This window comes from Glycine max, chromosome 1 (genome assembly GCF_000004515.6).
Source record: "Glycine max cultivar Williams 82 chromosome 1, Glycine_max_v4.0, whole genome shotgun sequence".
Classification (NCBI taxonomy): domain Eukaryota; kingdom Viridiplantae; phylum Streptophyta; class Magnoliopsida; order Fabales; family Fabaceae; genus Glycine; species Glycine max.
In genome coordinates, this window is record NC_016088.4 from 41,186,626 (window position 1) to 41,207,895 (window position 21,270).

At 35.6% G+C, this 21,270-nt stretch overlaps 2 protein-coding genes and 1 pseudogene across 5 annotated transcripts; 1 reads left to right on the top strand and 2 right to left on the bottom strand.

Moving 5' to 3' along the window:
* Positions 1-1,140: 1,140 nt before the first annotated feature.
* Positions 1,141-2,519, bottom strand: LOC102661583 (uncharacterized; annotated as a pseudogene).
* Positions 2,445-7,407, top strand: LOC100786762 (transcription factor bHLH140). The gene is made up of 6 exons (XM_006573292.4): positions 2,445-2,611; positions 2,705-2,814; positions 3,938-4,902; positions 5,420-6,086; positions 6,175-6,345; positions 6,898-7,407. Exons 1-6 carry the CDS (start codon positions 2,575-2,577, stop codon positions 7,234-7,236), a joined length of 2,289 nt encoding a protein of 762 aa, XP_006573355.1. The 5' UTR covers positions 2,445-2,574; the 3' UTR covers positions 7,237-7,407.
* A 1,094-nt stretch (positions 7,408-8,501) lies between these two features.
* On the bottom strand, positions 8,502-18,538 carry LOC100796821 (G-type lectin S-receptor-like serine/threonine-protein kinase At4g27290). Of its 4 annotated transcripts, none has more exons than XM_006573296.4 (9): positions 18,186-18,537; positions 16,719-17,942; positions 16,459-16,575; positions 15,438-15,583; positions 15,126-15,336; positions 14,755-14,992; positions 14,528-14,669; positions 14,078-14,435; positions 8,502-9,018 (listed from the first exon to the last, which is right to left on the bottom strand). In XM_006573296.4, the coding sequence occupies exons 1-8, from the start codon at positions 18,238-18,240 to the stop codon at positions 14,130-14,132; spliced, it is 2,439 nt and encodes an 812-aa protein (XP_006573359.1). In that variant the 5' UTR covers positions 18,241-18,537; the 3' UTR covers positions 8,502-9,018; positions 14,078-14,129. The 4 variants fall into 4 exon arrangements, with proteins under 4 accessions (XP_006573359.1, XP_006573357.1, XP_006573356.1 ...); XM_006573294.4 differs by adding an exon at positions 9,780-9,930 and having other exon boundaries at positions 16,719-18,537; XM_006573293.4 differs by having other exon boundaries at positions 16,719-18,537.
* Between the last annotated feature and the right edge of the window lie 2,732 nt (positions 18,539-21,270).

A 21,270-nucleotide genomic window follows, 5' to 3' on the forward strand; every position in this document is an offset into this window, starting at 1 on the left:
AGTTCTAAATTAGATATTTTCTGTGAGAAGGGTCTTCCCACCATCTGAAGCTATATAGTAGTTTACAAAAATATAATTTATTCATAAAAGAGAACAAAGAAATAAAAAAACAGAGAGGAAATTTTAGTTCATGAGGAAATAAAAAAACACACTTAAGAGATTTAAGCACCTTTCGCTCAGACCAACACATGTTGGTACCTCATGAGGAAATTTTAGTTTACTCTTCAATCTTCATTGATGAAGCGCTAAAATAGATCCACTCATCCACTAAATGGTACTTTGCCTATAGAAATTGAAGAATATGCAACTAAGTGAAAAAGGTCCCAGATGACAAGAGTGGAGGCTTGATAGGGTCTTTCTTTTATGCTTAACAGCCTTAACTCCAGTAGTTTATATGACCTTATACATATAGACACACACACAGTCCAAACATGCAGTTTCTAGTTTTCCCATGAATAACAGCACAAAATATAATGACAATTATAGAATGATGTAACTATTTGGATTTATACCTTAACTTTACAACCAAATTAATAGGTATAGGTATGTTAAAATTAACAAAGGTTTACCATAATATGGTTGTAATTCGGGGATTATGAGTTTTAAGAGTGAAAAATTAGCATGTAGAAGGGAGGTCATACCTCCATGCTCAGGAAGTTATGAAGTAAAATAATTCATGGAGACCAGTTAAGCACTTCAGGTTTGACCTACGGGAAGGAATAAAAGGGTGAAACTGAGAAAACATGTAAATATAAAAGTTTAGCAGAAAAAAGAGGGACAACAAAACAGACATACATATCCAAGGCATAAGATTTTTGCTTCCTTGTCATTGTTCCAAAAAGGAACACCTGAAAAACAGAAGAAAAGTTTGAAAAGGAAGTTCCAATCATACTGTAAAGAAAAGTAAAAGAATAGTGACCTCTTGGCAATTGAAGGTGACGATTAGTGTCGAGTCCACGCAATCTTCTAAATGGCAAAGAATTGGTGCCTAGACGGAGTAGTTAAGCTAACAGAGCATAAGAAAGTGTACCTACAATATTAAATCCTAAATTTAACCTATGAAATAATAATAGTCATGGAGTTGGAGATGAATTCAATTCAAGATCAAAATGTGAATCACACACACACAGACACTCACGCTTACTCTCTCCTTCCTTCGTCAATCGTCAACTCAACAATCACAGACCGCTTTGTAACGCCCATTGCTGCTTTTATGCACCACGCCTTCGCGTTTCGTGGACTCAGCTTCACCGACTCGGTCAAATCAGCCAGCATTGAGTCAACGCACCGCTCGCTCATCGCGATCTTGAGCTCCGCCCTCTTCAGCAGCACGTTGCCCCTCTCTTCCTCGGCAAGGGACCCCACGGCGAGAGGGGACAATGCAGCGTCGAGCACGTTGGAGCGAAAGCCCTGGAGGTCAAGCGCCATGGACTTGAGGAGGTGCGAGGCGGCTTCCTTGGGGTCGAGCGCGAGGGCCTTCTTGGCCTCGACTAGGGCCTATTTGGCGAGGGAGGTTGCGGCAAAAGCGCTTTTGGATCTTCTGGCTTGGGCGAGGAGCTGCGCGCCTTGGACAAAGTGGCGCTTGGCTTGGACGGCGCAAGGGTTTGGAGGACAGTGGCGGAGGGGGAAGAGGAGCCAGAAACAAAACCCTCGATAAAGCAGGTTAACTCCGGAGTGAAAATGAAAAGTCGTAGTTCTCTAGTAAATAAAAAATAATAGAATTAAAATATGATATATTCAAAGACGATGGTAACTAAAAACGTTGTAGTTAGGTTACAAACAAAAACGGTTTTTATTAAACCGCTTTCGAAACATTCAAATCAAAGGCGGTTTTATAAAAACCGACGTTAACACCTTCAAAAAGTTGATTTAAATTGCAAAAATGCCACCGCATGTTTTACTACATCGGTTTTTCAATAACCGATGTAGATTTGACGATGTTGAATGATCAATTTCTAGTAGTGTAATTGAATTTTTTATTTATTTATAGAAATAAAAAATAAATACTAAAAGATTTACAATAATTTATATACATTCTTTAATGACCCAAACTAGATTCCTTTCTTATCTAATTAAAGTAACTAAAGATATCATTGACTAAGTTTTAAAAATTATGGGATTTAATTGAACCTTAAATTAAAGGTAAAGCAAAATTGAATAAAATAAACAAATTAATAAAGTAATTAATTAAGCCTTAAAAAAATTAAGGCTTAAATATGAATTAATCATTGTAAGTTAGTGTTTTTTTAAAAAAATTTGTTTCTTATAATTTTTTTTAGTTCTCATAAATTTATGATTTTTTAAATTTGATTCCTATAAATTTTTTGTTATTTTTAGTTCCTCTAATTACACGTTTACATTTTTCAATTTTGATTTTCTGTATTTGATACAAATGAAAAAATTGAAGTCTTAAAAAAATTTAATACTGAAAAAATAACATGGCGCGTTTCATGATTGGCCACAACACAAAACCCAACACAACCCCAAAACTCGCTCACAACACAGCAGAATGTACCCATTGCTTGCGATCTAAATTCACAATGACAATGTGGTGAAAAACGCTCGGATTTGAAGATGGACATGGACGTGGAAGAAGCTTCTGCACCTAAAGGTTTCCTTCTAGAACCTTCACCATTTCGTGCACGAAATGAATCACAGAAATTGATACCCTTTTGATGATTCTGAGTGTTTGTGTTTAACGCAGAGAGAAAGCCCGTTTTGGTGATCTTGGTGGGCGCTCCAGGGAGCGGGAAGTCCACCTTCTGCGAAGAAGTTATGGGTTCCTCTACTCGCCCTTGGGTTCGCGTTTGCCAGGTTTAGTTCACTCGCTTCTGCCTGTTCGATGAAATGTCTCACTGGGTTTCACTTTCACCAATTGAGTTTTTAGTTTTTACTACGGTAATTAAATGATAAGATGACAATTGAAGGGAAACTAATAAGGTTTCAGTTTTTTAGTTGCTGTTCATGTTAAGGGTTTTAAGGTTTTGCAATACTGTAATTTGGCTAAGGTTTTGGTAATGGTAACGCAATATATACTGTAATTTAAAACGACGAAAACAAGATAGGGGCGTTAGTGTGTCGCAGGGAATTGATGAAAAATTTTACATTTTTATTTGCTTGATTAGTCTGAGTTGAATAAAGGGTTGTTTTTTGTGCCTTATGATCTTGATCTTGGCCGTTTGCATATATGTGAAAGATCGTAGGGTATTGATGTGTTTTATTGGGTGTGTCAGTTCTTGCCTGAATGAGGGCTTATGAGTATTTTTTAAACGGTTGGAGGATAAGGGAAATGTATACTTTTTGGGATATTTTTATTTGATAGGGAAGGAAAAGGCGGGATTTTCACTTGACCCTCCAACAGATCAGCTATAACTTGATACGATTTTTCTCAATTTGAAGGATTTGGAAGAGATTGCTATTGTAACATAATACATATGTCCATATTTTGTGGTTAAAATATGTTTTTAACAAAGTATATTATTGATAACAAGTATAAAAAAATTTACAATGTATTTGAAATTTTTAACATTAGAAGTTTAGAACAATAAAAGGAAATTTGTCATTTAACACCCCTCCACCCCCCCCCCCCCCCAGCCAACACTACTCCCTTCTCTAATTGTTTTTTATTCCTTCTCTCTCCTTCTCAACTGCCAAACAAATCTACTTATATAAGATGAGATGTAATCAGTGTATTTGGTGAAAGTAAAGTTTAGGCCTTTTATTGATAATGTTTAATTTGTATAGCCATTTATATGTAAATGCAATTTGAATAATGCCTTGATAAAATCTCTTAGTGCAGAGTCTGCTTCTTGGTTAAGTTATATTAATCTCCACTCTTGAGAACTATTATCTAAGGATATTCTATTTGGTATTTAATGCTCACCCAACATGACTTTGGATCTTATCTAACACTGGTTATACTGTTTATTCGCTTTAGGACACTATTGGAAATGGTAAAGCAGGAAATAAAGCTCAGTGCCTAAGCAGTGCAACTAGAGCATTGAAGGATGGGAAGAGTGTATTTATTGATAGGTGCAATCTTGACAGAGAACAGCGTTCAGAATTTATAAAGCTTGGTGATGGACCCCAAATAGATGTCCATGCAGTTGTACTTGATCTTCCTGCTAAGCTTTGTATTTCTCGATCAGTCAAACGAACTGGGCATGAAGGAAATTTGCAGGGTGGAAAAGCTGCTGCAGTTGTGAATAGAATGCTTCAACATAAAGAGCTTCCCAAATTAAGTGAAGGCTTTAGCCGGATAACATTTTGTCAGAATGAAAGTGATGTAAAAAATGCTCTTAACACATACAGCACACTTGGGCCACTGGATAGTCTTCAATATGGCTGCTTTGGCCAGAAGAATCCTGATTCCAAAATTCAAGTTGGTATAATGAAGTTCCTTAAAAGAGCAGAGGTCCCAGTTGCTGCTGCATCTAGAGAGAGTGGCATTGAAGACCCTACTTCCCAGACTCCGGGTAAAAATAACTCCTGCTGCAAAGATAAGCAAACATTTTCCTCAATTCCTGATAATGACAACTCAGAGACGAAGGAAGTAGAAAACCAAGCAGTTGGCTCTGTTGGTTCCCATGCCAATCAAGTTTCTCTGGATGATATTCCCACTCTGGCATTTCCATCTATTTCAACATCTGATTTTCAATTCAACCATGAGAAGGCAGCTGATATTATTGTTGAGAAGGTTGCAGAGTTCTCAAATAAGTTTAGGAATGCCAGACTTGTTCTTGTTGACTTGTCTCATAAATCAAAGATTCTGTCCTTAGTTAAGGCTAAAATTGCAGGAAAAAACATTGATGCCCAAAAGTTCTTTACCCATGTTGGGGACATTACTCATCTTTATTCCAGGGGAGGTTTGCGATGTAATGTCATTGCTAACGCTGCCAACTGGTAAGGTTCTATTTCTATGATTTTAGTGTATATGTAAAATTCCATTTAACATTAATCAATAAATCTGAATTAAAAATTTGATAAACTCAAGATGACCCTTACCCAGGTACATGTTACTGACCATTATGACTGTTAAATGGTATGCCAATTTGTATCTGTTGGTATTGCCTCAGTCTCTACTTATCTGAACTACATAAGGAATTTTCTGGCGACTGTGATTTTATGATCAAATGCTACATTATCTAACAGTTACGGATCTATTGTGTTTTCTTTTTATCTCATGTCATGCAACTCCAGCTGCCAATCAATCAACTTAACTGCCTTTGTTTTTTGGCATCCATTCTAACTATTTTAGTCAACACCAATGCCTGCTTCTTGATTGACATGGATCTCATTATTTTTAATTTGTTTCCCAGGCCCAGTTCTGCCCTTAAAACTTGTAATAAACTATATTTTCAGTCAGATAAACCTGCCATTTTTCAAATTTTCTCTTGGTTAAGTAAAAACTCCTTTGCAGGAGGTTAAATCCTGGAGGTGGAGGTGTAAATGCAGCAATTTTTAATGCTGCAGGTCCTGAACTGGAGTCTGCAACAAAAGAAAAAGTACAATCTCTTTCTCCAGGGAATGCTGCTGTTGTTCCTCTACCTTCATCTTCTCCTTTGTTCACCAGAGAGGGTGTAACCCATGTAATACATGTTGTTGGACCTAATATGAACCCACAAAGACCAAATTGTCTAAATAATGATTATAATAAAGGCTGCAAAATTCTCCAAGATGCTTATACTTCACTTTTTGAAGGCTTTGCATCTATTGTGAGGAACCAGACATGGCATCCAGTAGGAAAAAGTGAAAACCTTGAAAGGAAGTCTTTAGAGTTGCAGGTTCAGTCTGATTGTTCCAGAAATTATTTCACAAAAACTGATCAAAAGAGTAAGAGAGATGTTGATCATGGATTGGGAAAAAGTAAGAAATACAAGGGGACTCGGGATGACTCTGGATTGACCTTTACTGATTCTAGGAATGAAAATGTTGATTCAGAGCATAGAACTGAGAGGAGCATGACTAAGACATGGGGATCATGGGCTCAAGCTCTTCACCAAATAGCTATGCATCCAGAAAAGCTTAAGGATGACTTGCTTGAAATTTCCGATGATGTTGTTGTATTGAATGATATGTATCCCAAGGTTGAATTAGCCCCTTTTCTTCTTTTTAACTTTCGTGTCACGCGTGACTCTGCAAATGCAACAAACTGGATTTACCTGTGTTTTTCAGGCACGGAAGCATGTTCTGGTGTTGGCACGAACCGGAGGTCTTGATTGCCTTGCAGATGTCCAAAAGGAGCACCTTCAGTTATTGAACAAGATGCATGATGTGGGTTTAAAGTGGGCTGAGAAGTTCTTGAACGAGAATGCTTCCCTGGTATTTCGTCTCGGATATCACTCGGTATGCAGAATATATATTCATGAACTATTTTTCCTCTCCCCCACCCTAAAAAAGAAAAGAATGTTCCTTGGCCTTTGATTAATGAGTGGCTTCGGTACTTTATGTTTTCTATCAAAACATGCAGCCATAATCATCATAAGTATGTTTCGATTATTGAAGCTATTAGAGAGTTTTTGCAGAGACAGTGTGTTAGGTGATGGCTAAATTGGATTTGTATTAAAAATTGAGAGTTTAAAGATGACTTCTTTCGTTGTTAACCATATTAATCAATAACTCAAGGCTATTACTAATAAATATTAGCAGTAATATTCAACAAGGAAAATTATTGAATGGAATACTCCATATTTAAAATTTGAAAGAAATAAGTTATTAAAAAATTTACATGATCGTGTTAGTATTGGATTGAGGTTTGAGAAGGTTCATCTTCATTTAACTTCAAGAGCAATGGTTAAGGTTTTTTTCATTTTGTTGGGCATGTTTTTAGGTGTATATCATTTGTAAACTGAAAGCTTCAGTAGCTGTTAATATCTTTTTCTTCTGTACCTTCTGCAGGCACCATCAATGCGACAACTACATTTACATGTTATTAGCCAGGACTTCGAATCAATACATTTAAAGAACAAGAAGCACTGGAACTCATTTAACACAGCTTTCTTTCGTGACTCGGTAGATGTAATAGACGAGATCTCTAGTGATGGGAAGGCAAAATTGAAAGATGATGACAAACTACTGTCTATGGAGTTGAGGTGCCACAGATGTAGAAGTGCACATCCAAACATACCGCGTTTAAAATCACATATTAGCAACTGCCAATCCCCCTTTCCTGCTCACCTGCTTCAACACGGACGTTTGGTGCGTGCACCAGGAGAACCTCATAGCAATGTCCAGTAGTACTAGTTTTCTGTCTACTCTTTTTTTGTGCTCGGCATTTTTTGTCTACTCTACTGCTGAGCAAGACTAGTTTTGAGCTTGTCTTTTTTTTAGTACATGAGATAAAATCACCAATGTGTAGTTAAAGATTGAAGCACTTTTGCACGATGATATTAGATGGTTTGACGTCAACTCCTGTAGGGGGAACATTTGCACGATGGACTGATCATTCCTAAAGACTGCATTCTCTATTAACATCGCTACAAATTGATTTGCTATCTGTAATCATGACAATTTGCATTTGCATTAATATTTATAAAGATAAAAAAGAATTATGGACTGACAGTAGATGGTCATTAAACTCATTGAAACTTTTATCATTGAATTTTCCATTATTTAAATGTTATTAAAAATAATTCAATGAACTTGAATCAGGTGATTGGTTCAAATGGCACATGCGTAATTTTTATAAAGGTTTTTGAGGTTGAATCTTGAGTATGAAAAAATATTTTTTGGGAGTTAGTTGTACCATTGTGGATATTTTGAATTTGAATGTAATCTAAAAGATAACTTAATTATTTTTTTAGTTCCTCAGATTAGAGGATCTATTTTTTTTTTCTCCCGAATAAAAAATTGCATTTTATGGTCTTTTAAATTCAAAAAAATGTTATTTTTAACCCCTTAAATAAATTTTTGCATCTTTTAGTTCGGGAGTGAGGTATGCTTTTTAGGAAGGTGCAAAGAGGATGAGGTAGGCAGTTATTTAGTTATCTTACTATAAGGTTGACCTTGTTTTACGTCGTTAAGTAAACAAACATGGTAGAAAATTGGAATTCAAATAAAAGGATTAAAACAGTACGAGGTGAAAGATCCCAGGATTGTTCTCAAGGGATCTGTGTTAGCGGCTAATTCTTTGGGACTGCAAAATATCATTTAATATTCATACTAGTGCTAAAACTGCTCATTTAGGAACCAAATGAACAAGGAAAATTTGAAATTCAGATTCCCCATTGAAACCAGTGCCAATAATACGATTTAGTCAAGACAAGGAAATAACACCAGCGATTCTTCCAAAGGTTCAACACCAATCTAAGTCAAAATCTCAAGCCTTAACAAACAAACATTGCTAGAAACTTGATTCTTCACGTTTACATAAGTGCTTCATCAATGCGTTAAGTCGAGTAAGCCTCTCCTTAACTTATATCACGAATATATTTAGAGTTAAACACACAACGCAGTAATGAGTTCAGCACAAGCGGTTTCATTCATTAAAACAAACATGATTCTAAAGTTGAAGGTGAAGAAACCTTATTAACTAAAACAGTAAGTAAAATAAAACCATTGGGGCACAAGGTCTCAAGTCAGCAAACAAACGATATTAAAATCCAAAGATTGATTACAGAGTTTAGCCATTGATGGCGGAGAGTGAAAATTGAAAACTCTAAGAACAACAAAGAAAACTAAAAACTAGTTGAGAAAAATCAGATAACCAAACTCTGGCGCTGTACTTTCTGACAATAAAAATTTATCCTATTTATACTAAAGATAACTTGAACTTTTCTAGTCCTCTTATTTCTTTTTACAAATCAGCCCAAGCCTATAACACAACTTCGGATGCAGAGTCAGAGTAAAAAATGAAGCACGTATTGAGAGACTTGCAATTCAGCATCTTGCATCTGATTACATTAATCATCTGATAAGGCTTTGCAGCAATCTCCAATCGTCGTATCAACTTTCAGCTTTCGTCGCATGTCTTTAAAGCATTCGTCTAATCTTATTTTGGCAAGTGCAGCTCATTAAGACCTACAGATGAAACAAAATTGGAAAATACTTAAAACATGAATTACTACATTTTTTCTTAGTCTGAATAAGATCCATCATTACAAAATTCATCTGTTGAAACTGTGCCTGCAATAGATGCATGTGTGGATGTTTTAGCCAATTTTTAAAATTTAAAATTGTGTGTTGCTTAGGATCTATTCTTTAGGAGTTCTGATTCTGTTTTTTTATTAGACTAGAAACTGTTTTAGTCATGCCTAAAAATACGGGATTTTCTGTTTTGTATATTTGACTCTAACTCTATTTAAAGAGCAAATGAATAACAACTATACATCCTTCGAAAATATATCTGCTCTTCTCTGTTTTTTATCTAATCTTCAACAAATTGGTATCAAGAGCCATCATCTTGAGGGATCTGTGAGTTGAGAGAAACCATAATGAAAGTAGACACAACACACATAATACCACCACCAATTTTTGATGGTGAGGAGTACGACTTATGGGTTGCAAGGATGACTACCCATCTTGAAGCACTAGATCTTTGGGAACCGATAGAAGAAGACTATGCAGGTTGTCCACTACCTGAAAATCCTACAACAGCTCAGCTCAAGAATCACAAAGAGAGGAAGACAAGAAAGGCTAAGGCCAAAGCTTGTCTTTTCTCTTTAGTTTCAAAAATCATATTTACGGGAATTATGAATTTGAATTCTGCGAAGGACATTTGGGACTATCTCAAATTAGAGTATTAGGGTAGTGAGCAAACCAAAGGTATGAATGTACTTAACTTGGCTAGAGAATTTGAGATGCAGAACATGAAGGAGACAAAAACTATCAAAAGTTATGCTCACAAACTACTGAGCATTGCAAACAAGGTACATCTCCTCGGTAAGGATTTTCTTGACGAAAGGATAGTGCAAAAAATACTTGTTACTGTACCTGAAAAGTATGAATCCAAAATATCAGCATTAGAGGAGTCAAAAGACTTGTCAAATATCACCCTTGGAGAATTGGTAAATGTTTTACATGCACAAGAACATAGGAGAATGATGAGACATGAGGAGGCAGTACAAGGTGTTTTTCATATAAAAGCACAAAACTCAGGAGGAGGCAAAGATAAGTAGAACAACAAATGGAAGAACAAGAAATAAGCTGAAAGCTCCAACAAGCAACAAAATGATACTTTTCCGCCTTGTCCACACTGCAAAAAAACAAAACCACTCTAAAAAAATGTTGGTGGAGGCCTGACATCAAGTGCAGAAAATGTGGTAAGTTGGGGCATGTAGAGCGGATTTGCAAGTCACTGAAGGAGGCAAAGGTGTCCATGGAGCAACAAGAAGAAGAACAACTCTTTGTTGCAATATGTTTTGCTACAAGCAATAGTTTCAGTGATTCATGGTTAATAGACAACGATTGTACAAATCATATGATGAACGACCAAACGCTTTTTAAAGAGCTTGAAAAAACCATTGTTTCCAAAGTAAAAATTGGAAAAATAGTGATTTCATCTTAGTCAAAGGAAAATGATTTGTTACTATAGAAAGTTTAACAAGTTTGAAACATATCTCTGATGTCTTATATGTGCCTGACATTGACCAAAATTTGCTTAGTATGGCGCAACTAGTTGAAAAGGGCTTCAAAGTTATATTTGAAGGCAAATGATGCTTGATTAAGGATGCAGAAGGCATAAATGTGTTTAAGGTGAAAATGAGGGCCAAAAGCTATGCTCTAAATCTAATGGAGGAGGAGCAAATAGTTTTTTCAAACACCTGCAACAACATTGAATTATGGCACAAAAGGCTTGGACATTTCCACCTTGCGAGACTTCTATGCATGCAAAAACATGCCTTTGTGAAAGGTGTGTCATTTCTTGAAGACAAATTGGATGATTGTTTAGCTTGTCAATATGACAAGCAAATTAGATTACCATTTTCCTAAACAACGTGGAGAGCAACACAAAAATTGCAGTTAGTACATGCAGATGTCGGAGGATCTCAGAGAATAACATCTTTGAATGGTAATAGATATTATATTACATTTATTAATGATTATTCCAGATTTTGTTGGATTTATTTCTTTAAATCCAAGACTGAGGTAGCTAAGATATTCTAGAAACATAAAGCATTGGTGGAGAATCAAAGTGGTTGCAAGTTACGCACAATAAGATCAGATAATGGGAAGAAATATGCAAATGACACCTTTCACAAATTTTGTGAAGAAGCTGGCATAGAGCACCAACTTACTGTATTGTACACCCCACAATAGAATGGTGTAAGTGAGAGAAAAAACAGAAATATCATGGAGATGACAAGGTGTATGTTGCATGAAAAGGAGTTGCCAAAGAAGTTGTGGGTAGAGGCTGTAAGCACTGTAGTATTTTTGCTTAATAGGTTACTATCCAAAGTACTAAATAGAAAAACCCCATTTGAAGGTTGGTTTGGTTACAAACTAGATTTGCATAATCTAAAATTTTTTGGTTGTCTTTGTTTTTCTTTTGTACCACAGGTTAAAAGAGACAAGTTGGACAAGAAGGTAAAACCAGGAGTTTTTATCGGATACAACAATACTTCCAAAGCTTACAGAATTTTTCAACCACAAAATGGAAAAATCCTTGTAAGTAGGGATGTCAAGTTCATGGAAGGAAAACAATGGAGTTGGGAGGAGTCAATAAAGAAGCAACTACCAGAAATTCCACAATTCATTGATGATAATATAGACAACTTTTCAGTTAGAGGTACAAGACTCTTATATGAAATTTATGAAAAGAGTAATGTAGCTGTCTTGGAACCCGATGATTTTAAAGAAGCTGAGATGGATGATAAGTGGATAGAAGCAATGAAGGAAGAGCTAAAGATGATCGAAAAGAATGACACTTGGGAGCTAGTGGATAGACTTCAACACAAACAACCTATAGGAGTCAAATGGTTTTATAGAACTAAGCTAAATGCAGATGGTTCTATAAATAAGTACAAGGATAGGCTGGTTGTGAAGGGCTATGCTCAGGTGTCCGGAGTGGATTTTTCAGAAACGTTTGCTCCGGTTGCATGCCTCGATACAATTAGAATGTTGCTTGCTTTGACTGCGCAAAAGGGACAGAAAGTTTACCATTTAGATGTAAAGTTTGTCTTCCTAAATGGTTATTTGCAGGAGGAAATATTTGTGGAGCAACCAGAGGGATTTCAAGTCAAGGGACAGGAGGAGAAGGTCTACAAACTAAAAAAGGCCTTGCATGGTCTTAAACAGGCCCCTAGGGCTTGGTACAGTAGAATTGATGATTATCTTCAAAACCTTGGGTTTATTAAAAGTCCAAGTGAAGCTACATTGTATATGAAACTGATGAGTACTAATTTAATCATAGTTTCTATCTATGTTGATGACCTGCTTGTAACAGGGAATGAAGAAAAGTTAATAATGGAGTTTAAAGTTGAAATGTTGCGAGTGTTTGAAATGACAAACCTTGGCCTGATGTCTTTCTTTTTGGGTATGGAGGTAAAGCAAGATCATGGTGGATTCTTCATATGCCAAAAAAAATACACAAGGGAAATACTAAAAAAAATTTGCATGGAGGATTGCAAAAACACTGCTACTCCAATGAATTTGCACGGGGCTGATAAGGTAGTTCATCAGTTCAGAAGTCTAATTAGTTGTTTAATGTATCTTACTGCAACCAGGCCCGACATCATGTTTGCAGGAAGTATGCTCTCAAGATTTATGCATTGTGCTAGTGAAGTGCGTCTTCAAGCTGTCAAACGGATTATGAGATATGTCAAGGGGATTGTAGACTATGGTGTCAAGTACACTTACTCTCAGAATTTTCAGTTTCATGATTATTTTGACAGTGATTGGGGTGGTTCAATTGATGATATGAAAAACACAATAGGTTATTGTTTCAGCTTTGGTTCGGGTATGTTTTCTTGGAGTTCAAAAAAGCAAGACATAGTGGCTCAATGCACAGCTGAGGCAGGATATGTGGCAACCACTGTAGCTATGAATCAAGCTATTTGGCTAAGGTGTATACTTGCTGATTTACATATGGAACAAAAGCAGCCTACACAGATTCTTGTTGATAATCAAGCGGTTATTTCCATTTCAAATAATCCCATTTTAATGGCAAGACTAAGCATTTCAATATCAAGTTGTTTTTTTTTAAGGGAAGCACAAAGAGAAGGTGAAGTCAAACTAATTTACTGCAGAACTGAAGATCAAGGTGCAAATGTCTTAACAAAAGCACTTCCAAAAGCTAGATTTGAAGCTTTAAGAAATAAACTAGGTGTCTGCAACTATTGAGGCAAGAAGGAGATCTGTTGAAACTGTGTCTGCAATAGCTGCATACGTGGATGTTTTAGCCATTTTTTAAAATTTAAAATTGTCTGTTACTTAGGATCTATTCTTTAGGAGTTCTGATTCTGTTGTTTTATCAAATTAGAAATTGTTTTAGTCATGCCTAAAAATAAGAGATTTTTTATTTTGTATATTTAATTTGACTCTAACTCTATTTAAAGAGCAAATGAATAACAACTATGCATCCTTCGAAAATATATCTGCTCTTGTTTGTTTTTGATCTAATCTTCAACATCATCTAATTCAATTTAAATGAATCTGACAAGGAAGCTAAAAAAAGAAGTTTAACATCGAAAAGATATTAAAATATATGAATTATCATAGCGGTTTTCACTATCAGTGTGAGGTCCTAGAATTGTACTTCCATCACCTTGCGGTGGTTTTGGTGTTGATCCATGTCAGTGAATTGTTTCGCTTTATCTTCTTATTGTGTTTTTTTATTATTATTATTATTTCAGCTTCTAGCATCATGTTAGGCCTATCCTCCAGTTATTGTTTCACCAGTAAAAGACTAACATGTAATTTGTGGCTAAAGTTCTACTATGTAGTGATGCAGTCCGCAGGGACAGTGAAGCCTTTACCACAACATGTATCTTTTATGCTATTAATATCAGTTGTTTGCCCACGGAAAAGAATAATATCACTTTTAAAACCTGTGATTAAATTTTATACGTAATTATGTAAATACATAAGCACAACTAAACAACTTTTGAATCAATAATCCTTTGGAAGTGAATGTACGTACTTGCAATGCAAATTGTGCGTCAGTGCAGTATGTTCAGCTGGCTCAATAACTTTCACCGGCCATTTAATGAGGTAATGGTTAATTCATCATTTGAAGTCATTAGGTTTAGATTAAAGCTTAATTTTCCTTCATCCAAAATCCTGCTTTGAAAGAAACTAAGCTCCTTTGGCTCAACCAGTTCCATCTCACTCCCTAACATTTGAATTACTGATGTCATGGTTGGCCTATCTCCCGGGTATTGTTGCAAGCACAAGAGACTAACATGGATGCATCGCAGTACTTCTGAGATAACACATGAGTCCTTTATGCTTGAGTCAATCAACTGTAAAGCATTTTTCTCTTTCCAAAGTGTCCATGCCTGAAACATAAAAGAAGAGAAAAAGGTTAATTTTTTATGTTTAAACTCCAGCATAAATAAATAATAAGTTTTTGAGTGCTTAGATAACCAACAAGGCTATGAATCTGGTTTCCATCACAAAGAGCTTTATTTTTTATTCCACATACAATCTCCAACAGTAAAATACCAAAGCTGAAAACGTCTGATTTGATTGAAAATAGTCCAGCAACAGCATATTCTGGGGCCATGTATCCACTACAGGAAACAATTAGAGAAAAAAAATCACATGCCACAAAAAAAATGTGGTGTAGTAATGTAGTATAGTAAGACGGACACTCACTAAGTCCCAACTACTCTTTTTGTGTTTCCTTCGATTTGGTCTCCTCCAAAAGCTTTTGCTGTTCCAAAATCTGATATTTTAGGATTGAACTTTTCATCAAGTAAAACATTACTTGCTTTGAGATCTCTATGAATAATCCTTAATCGGGAATCTTGATGGAGATACAAAAGTCCTCTAGCAATTCCAAGTATTATGTGGAAGCGTCGGGGCCAATCCAATAATTTACCTTTCACTTTATCTGTTTTTTTTTTTTTTGTTGAAAAGCAAATATGTTGTTTAGTATTAGATATTCAAGATTAATAAGTCTCTAAATAAGACTGCAGTAAAACAACACAAATTCACCTAATCTATGCATTCCTCCTAATACATACCAAAAATGAAGGTGTCTAGGCTGCCATTAACCATGTATTCATATATTAGTAATTTTTCTTGTCCTTGAAAGCAACAGCCAAGGAGCTTTACAAGATTTCGGTGTTGAAGCTTTGCAATCAGTTTTACTTCTGCTGTGAACTCATTTATTCCTTGTCCAGAGCTAGTTGATAGTCGCTTGACAGCAATTTCTCGCCCATCCACTAATTCTCCCTGCATAATTGCATTCATTTGAGAACATGTTTTCTATAACAATAAATCATCCCTTGACTCTAGTCATTATTTTTCTGTTAAGTGCTTAAATATCGAATTACCTTATATACAGGTCCAAAACCACCTTGTCCAATCTTATTATTCAATGAAAAATTGTTGGTGGCAGTAGTGACTGTTAGAAGATCAAACAATGGCACATCCATATCATCTAGCTGTCTTTCGATGTTCTCTTCTGTCTTTGACTTGTCTGGACAAGGAACAAATGAATAAAGCAGTCAATAATACTATGAAACATGAGGAGGGATTGGAACTTGGAAAAGGTTTAAATCTGCAATATTCAATTAGAGAAGGAAACAAAAAATATAATGCGTGCACTCAATTTCTTTAATATGTAGCAAGTTGAAACTCCGATCATTAAGCCCATATGAGATTCATGGCCATGCTAAAAGGCCACCTGGCCTCAAATTCCCCGTTAAACTATGACTACACTACAGGTGCTTCCTGATAATTTCAAGCATTTCAAATTTTCAATTTTACAATATATATATATATATATATATATATATATATATATATATATATATATATAGACAGAGAGAGAGAAGAGCTATCATGATTTTAGTGACAAAAAGCTATGTTGCTTCGGACTCTGTATATGACAAAAATCCAAAATAGAAGTATCCCACTAATTGTGGTAGCAATTAGCTTTAGTTGTGTCCATGTCGGGGCAGAGATCTTCATGGTTTATTTTCATCAAACACACAATCAATCTTATTGTTAGTGGCTGCAAAAATTATCGACAAAGCAAGCAATGAGAGATCTAGATCATCCACACAATTTTCATAGTTATTTTCTGCATTAGACTTCTCTGGGAAAAGAAATCACAAGTCTTTTGTGATTTTTTTATGCCTCAACATTATTAAACTCTAGAACTATGAAATTCTTTCCAAGAGACACAGAACAGAACCCTGCTATAAGGCCACTTAACCAAGATTTCAAAGGATTCACTAAAAAGCTAATAACAGCATTTGTCAACGGTATTGACGACTAGCAGAATTTCCATTTAAATAATGATACATAAACTATACAGCCATATTGTAAGGGAAATGTGAGAAATTGTACCGGCAATTTTCCTTCTTCTGATGAAATAAATAGCAAGTGTCACTACCATCACTACCAAAGTTGCAGCAACGGAGGTTACAATTATTATTATAGAGTTCCTCTTGTGCCTGATAAACTCTTCATGGTTGAATTCAATCAAGCAGAACAACAACGGTTAAATTCCATATTGAAGGACCAAGCCTAAATTCTAAAAGCATGATTGAAACTCTGGTGATAAGAATAATAAAAGGATTAATTGGAAAAGTTAATAAAGTATTTACCTAATTCTGAAGCAGGCAACCTTATATATAGACTCTGCCCATTCTCTGGATACAGTTTGATGTCAAATAAATCACCAAACCACATAACACAGCCACTGCCTGCTCCACTTATATTTGAATTGGTATACGCCATGCAGGAACATTTATTCAAGCACTTGGTTCTGCATTGTTTTAGATCAATAGTCTCATCCACAAACGTATCTTTAGTATCCGGCACTTTCAAGCCTTCCACTAGTACAAACCCATCACTGAGCTTATTTTTGCAGCTAAGTGGATGTTTCCGGACACATCCTTCAGACCAGTTCATTGAGTTCCATTCCTCAGGAGACTTAGGCTTGAACCCTTTTAAACATTGACACATTGGTAATGCAGAAGTGGTGCAGTATGTATTGGCTCCACAAACTCCATAATGGTCACAGTAGTCTTCTGGCAGTGCTGCATATAAAATCCATGATTTCCCAGACCATACATAACGCTGACGTTCCAGTGTGGTTTGGTTAAGTACCACTTTTGATATTGAACTAGTCTGCTTGAGGCTCCATCTGAAATAAACCTCTTCCTGGTTGCAGACAAACTCAGAATAGTATATGTGGTTATTAGGCTTCATAAGTGGAAAGCCACTGAAACGCAAACCATTCCATGGTCCAAGTCTATGGTACTTTTTTGTTCCCTTCATCATATAGATCTCAGGATAAGGGTGCAGGATAATGCCCCAAGATAAGTCTCCTTGGGTTGGATCATCGTCACTCTTCCAAGCTATCAGGCGAGTACTAAAATTTCTTTTGAGGTCCCATCCAACCTTCATTCCTTGCAGCATAGTATTAGATGGGTAATCAAAGCTTTGCCACATATATGCGTCTTCATTTCCTCCATTCTCATCTCTTATCACAAGATTGCCAGAATCCAAGAGCTCTGCCACCGGATTCTGTGCCTTTTCTGGAGAACTTGTGCTCCAAACAACTGTGTTGTTGTGTGTAAGGACCAAATTGCCAGAACTGTCTAGTTTCAAGATGGAAGAAGAATCCTTGATTGGACTACCACCGTTTGCAACCCAAACTATGTTTTGAAGTGGAATATTCTTGTACCAAATTCCAAGGTAGATTTTGTTCGGATTTCCAAGATTGAAGAAACCGAGTTCGAAGATTCCACTTGGGGAAACTAGGGTCTTTCTGTAACTGAGGGACTGGGATTGTGTGATGGATGAAGTTTCTGCTGCTGTGAAAACTATGAGAAAAGGGAAAAACAGTATATAAACTATCATACTAATCAGAAAAAGAATAAACTTCATTGAGTCCTAAGCTTCACAATCAGACCTTAAAACGGCCAAGCTGAAGACTAAGAAAACTGAAACCACAGTATATATATAGAGGAGTAACAAAATTTACTAAGCAAACCAAAGTATTGCATAAGCAGTAATGGAGTCAAATTGGGGTTATTTGCTAACTCTTTATAACCATTAAGACTTACAAACGCATAACCAATAAAATAGCATCATCAGTGCTGAGACTTGCAGAATTTTCATTGTAGATGATGATTATGTGTGATAATTGCGATTACAAGAAGCCAACACCAGGAGACTCAGACATTTGCACTCAGTATCAGCAGAAACGTCACAGTTTCACTGACAAATATCGTTTTCATTGATGCTGTTCCATCTTGACTTCAGCAATTTGAACTTTAAGACATAATATTAACTTGTAAACGCAAATCTCCTAAGTTGTTCAATAGATTTTTCAGTAGATTTTTATTTCGTGGTTTATGGGTTTGGTTTCAGTCTTTCTAGTCTGTGTGGCTAGAAGGACCACACTATTGAATATTGAGGCTCCTAGTCACTGTCCGGGTAAACTACCCTTTGAGACTTCTGAAAAAGACAATGTTAAAGTCAAAAAGTAGCATGGAAAGTTCGGGTGCTCATAGGGAGGACCATAGTTTCGTGTCAAGAATGGAGTTGACTTCACTGGCTATTAGAAGTTCCTTTCAGTTTTTAAAGATTATACTTCTACCTAAAAAAACATTATAACTTATAAGGTATAGTTATTCGGTAGCAACTTTTCATTTTAGTCTATCTAGGCTAAAACATAATATTTTAGTTTCTATAGTTGCAATTTTTCAAGTTTCAACTAATGCTGCCGTTTGAAATGAATGTGTTCTAACTCATTTAATCCACATCAATCTCAAATGGCATTAGACAACTTTAGCCAGTGAAGATAGAAAGGCAAAATAAATAGTAAGTTGTAACTATCTTGGTATGACAAGTTGTTAGTTGTAACTATCATGTTATAAAGTAGGTTAAATGAATATTTCGGTTCCTAAATGTGTAAGTCAGTTATAATTTAGTATCACAAGAACAAAAATTCTAATTTATTTTTTGAATGTAAAAATATGAGATCATTTTATCACTAAGCTGTAATGTTTGAACATTTAGGTTATAAAGTTAGAGACTAATTTTTCATTAAATTATACACAAAATAGTCATAAAACAGTTGTTGACTTATAACATACACAAGCATCATTGAAGTGATCCCAATCCTCCATACTTTCTTGGATGCATAATCTTCTTCCATCCCACCATATGAAGACCTTTCTCATTTGATCCCTTCCAAATGAACGATCTTATCGTTCTATCCATGAAGTCACACATATATCTCAGATAAAATAGTTTCGACTGATCTTTGTCGAAAAATTTCACAGAAAATGTTAGCCTAAAGATTATAGTTTTTCAGTCAATATTTTACTATTTCTTTTATCAATGTTGGTTGATAATTTTTTTATAAAAATTAATTATTTCTAATAATAAAAAAAGTATGAAAAAGAGAAGTGAGAAAGGTTCTCTCTTAACATTCCGCTTTAAACTATATAGGCGAAATTCGTAATTAAATCAAATTATAATTACAAAAAGAGCATGTAATATTTATTTCTGAATAAAATAAACAGAAAAAAAAAGGTAAACTCGTCATGTGCATCCACGGTTAACGGTGGCGCAATCAAGCTGATGCTCATGGTGTATCAAGCCTGTTGTGCATAACTCCTATATAAGCTCCACCAAACCATGGTGTGAAGAATTTTAACTCTCTCTCTTCTTCTCTTTCTCCCATCAGTGTTTCAAAATCCAAATACACTCTCAACGTTTCTTCGTTGTTGGTTAATTTGAAAATCGAGATAATCCTAGATAAATCTGAAGTCGTGTATAAACACTTTCAGATTGAATCAAATTTCGGGGTTCAACCAAAATTGTTCAATCGGATAAAATCAGAAGATTATAATTCAAGAGTTTTGTTTTGGTCTTGTATGTATTTCACATGTTATGCTTTCTGAACCAAGATGATTATTTATAATCAAAGAACAGGTGGTTATTGGCGGTTGATGGAAGTTATTTATTTTTAAAAATTGTCGTTAATGGAAGTTTTAGTAACTTCCATGTAACTTCCAACCGTTGATGGAAGTTTTAGTAACTTTCATGTAACTTCCAACCGTTGATGGAAGTTTTAGTAACTTCGAACCTTTTCCTAACCCAAACATCTCGTTATTACATTAAAACAAGCGTGCACTCTTATTTTAACATAATAAAGAGATCAATTACACTAAAATGTCCAACAAACCTCCCCCATTTTAGTGTAATTACCGATCAAATCACCAAAGTCATAACATACCACAAACTACTGCATAGATGAAATATCGTGACGATTGAATTTCATCTTAGCAAATTACACGTTTCAAATATTCGAATATCAGGGTGTCACTAAGGATTGAACCCTTTCTATTCATAATGAATACATGAAGATAATCTGCACAATAGTTTATAACATTACTCTTGCTCGACACTAGTTTTACTAGCCTGTGTCCCTATCCTTCATAAGCATATCAAAGCCAAGTCCCAGCTTCTTGAAGCGGCTAAACTTCATGCTTATATAGGTAGTCCTTTTCTTTCTTGCACCTGTAAATGCAATTTTTCAAAAGAACCATTGAGAAGTTATACTTCAACCTCCTTAACTTACAGAACCGAACACATTCCTTTTGGGATACTTTCGATGATGTGTTCCAATCTCTACATGTTAAGCTTTCCACATTGAATTCAGCACCTAATGTCATATTAGATGGGAATTGGGTATCTTAACATAAGAGATTTCAGATGGACTTTAATCCTAATCCCACAGCCGACCTTTTTACGAGATCTCTACTTAACCCTTTGTTAAATGATCGGCCAAATTATGCTGAGTTCTCACAGCCCTACATCCCCAAATTTTTAGATAACTCAAATTTGGTGTCTTTTTGTGCCAAAGTTCATATGGGGTAACCTTATTCCTTTTGTTAGGAATTCGGTTCAACAAGTAACAGGCTGCCAACATAGCCTCACCCCAAAATCCTTCACTTAAACCCGAATAGGATAACATGGAATTCACCATTTCTTTCAAGGTTCTATTCTTCCTTTTGGCTACACCATTCTGTTGTGGTGTATAGGGAGCTGTAGTTTGATGTATTATTCCAGTAGATTGAAAATAAACCGGATCATAATACTCACCTCCCCTATCCGTACGAAGAGTTTTGATTAGCC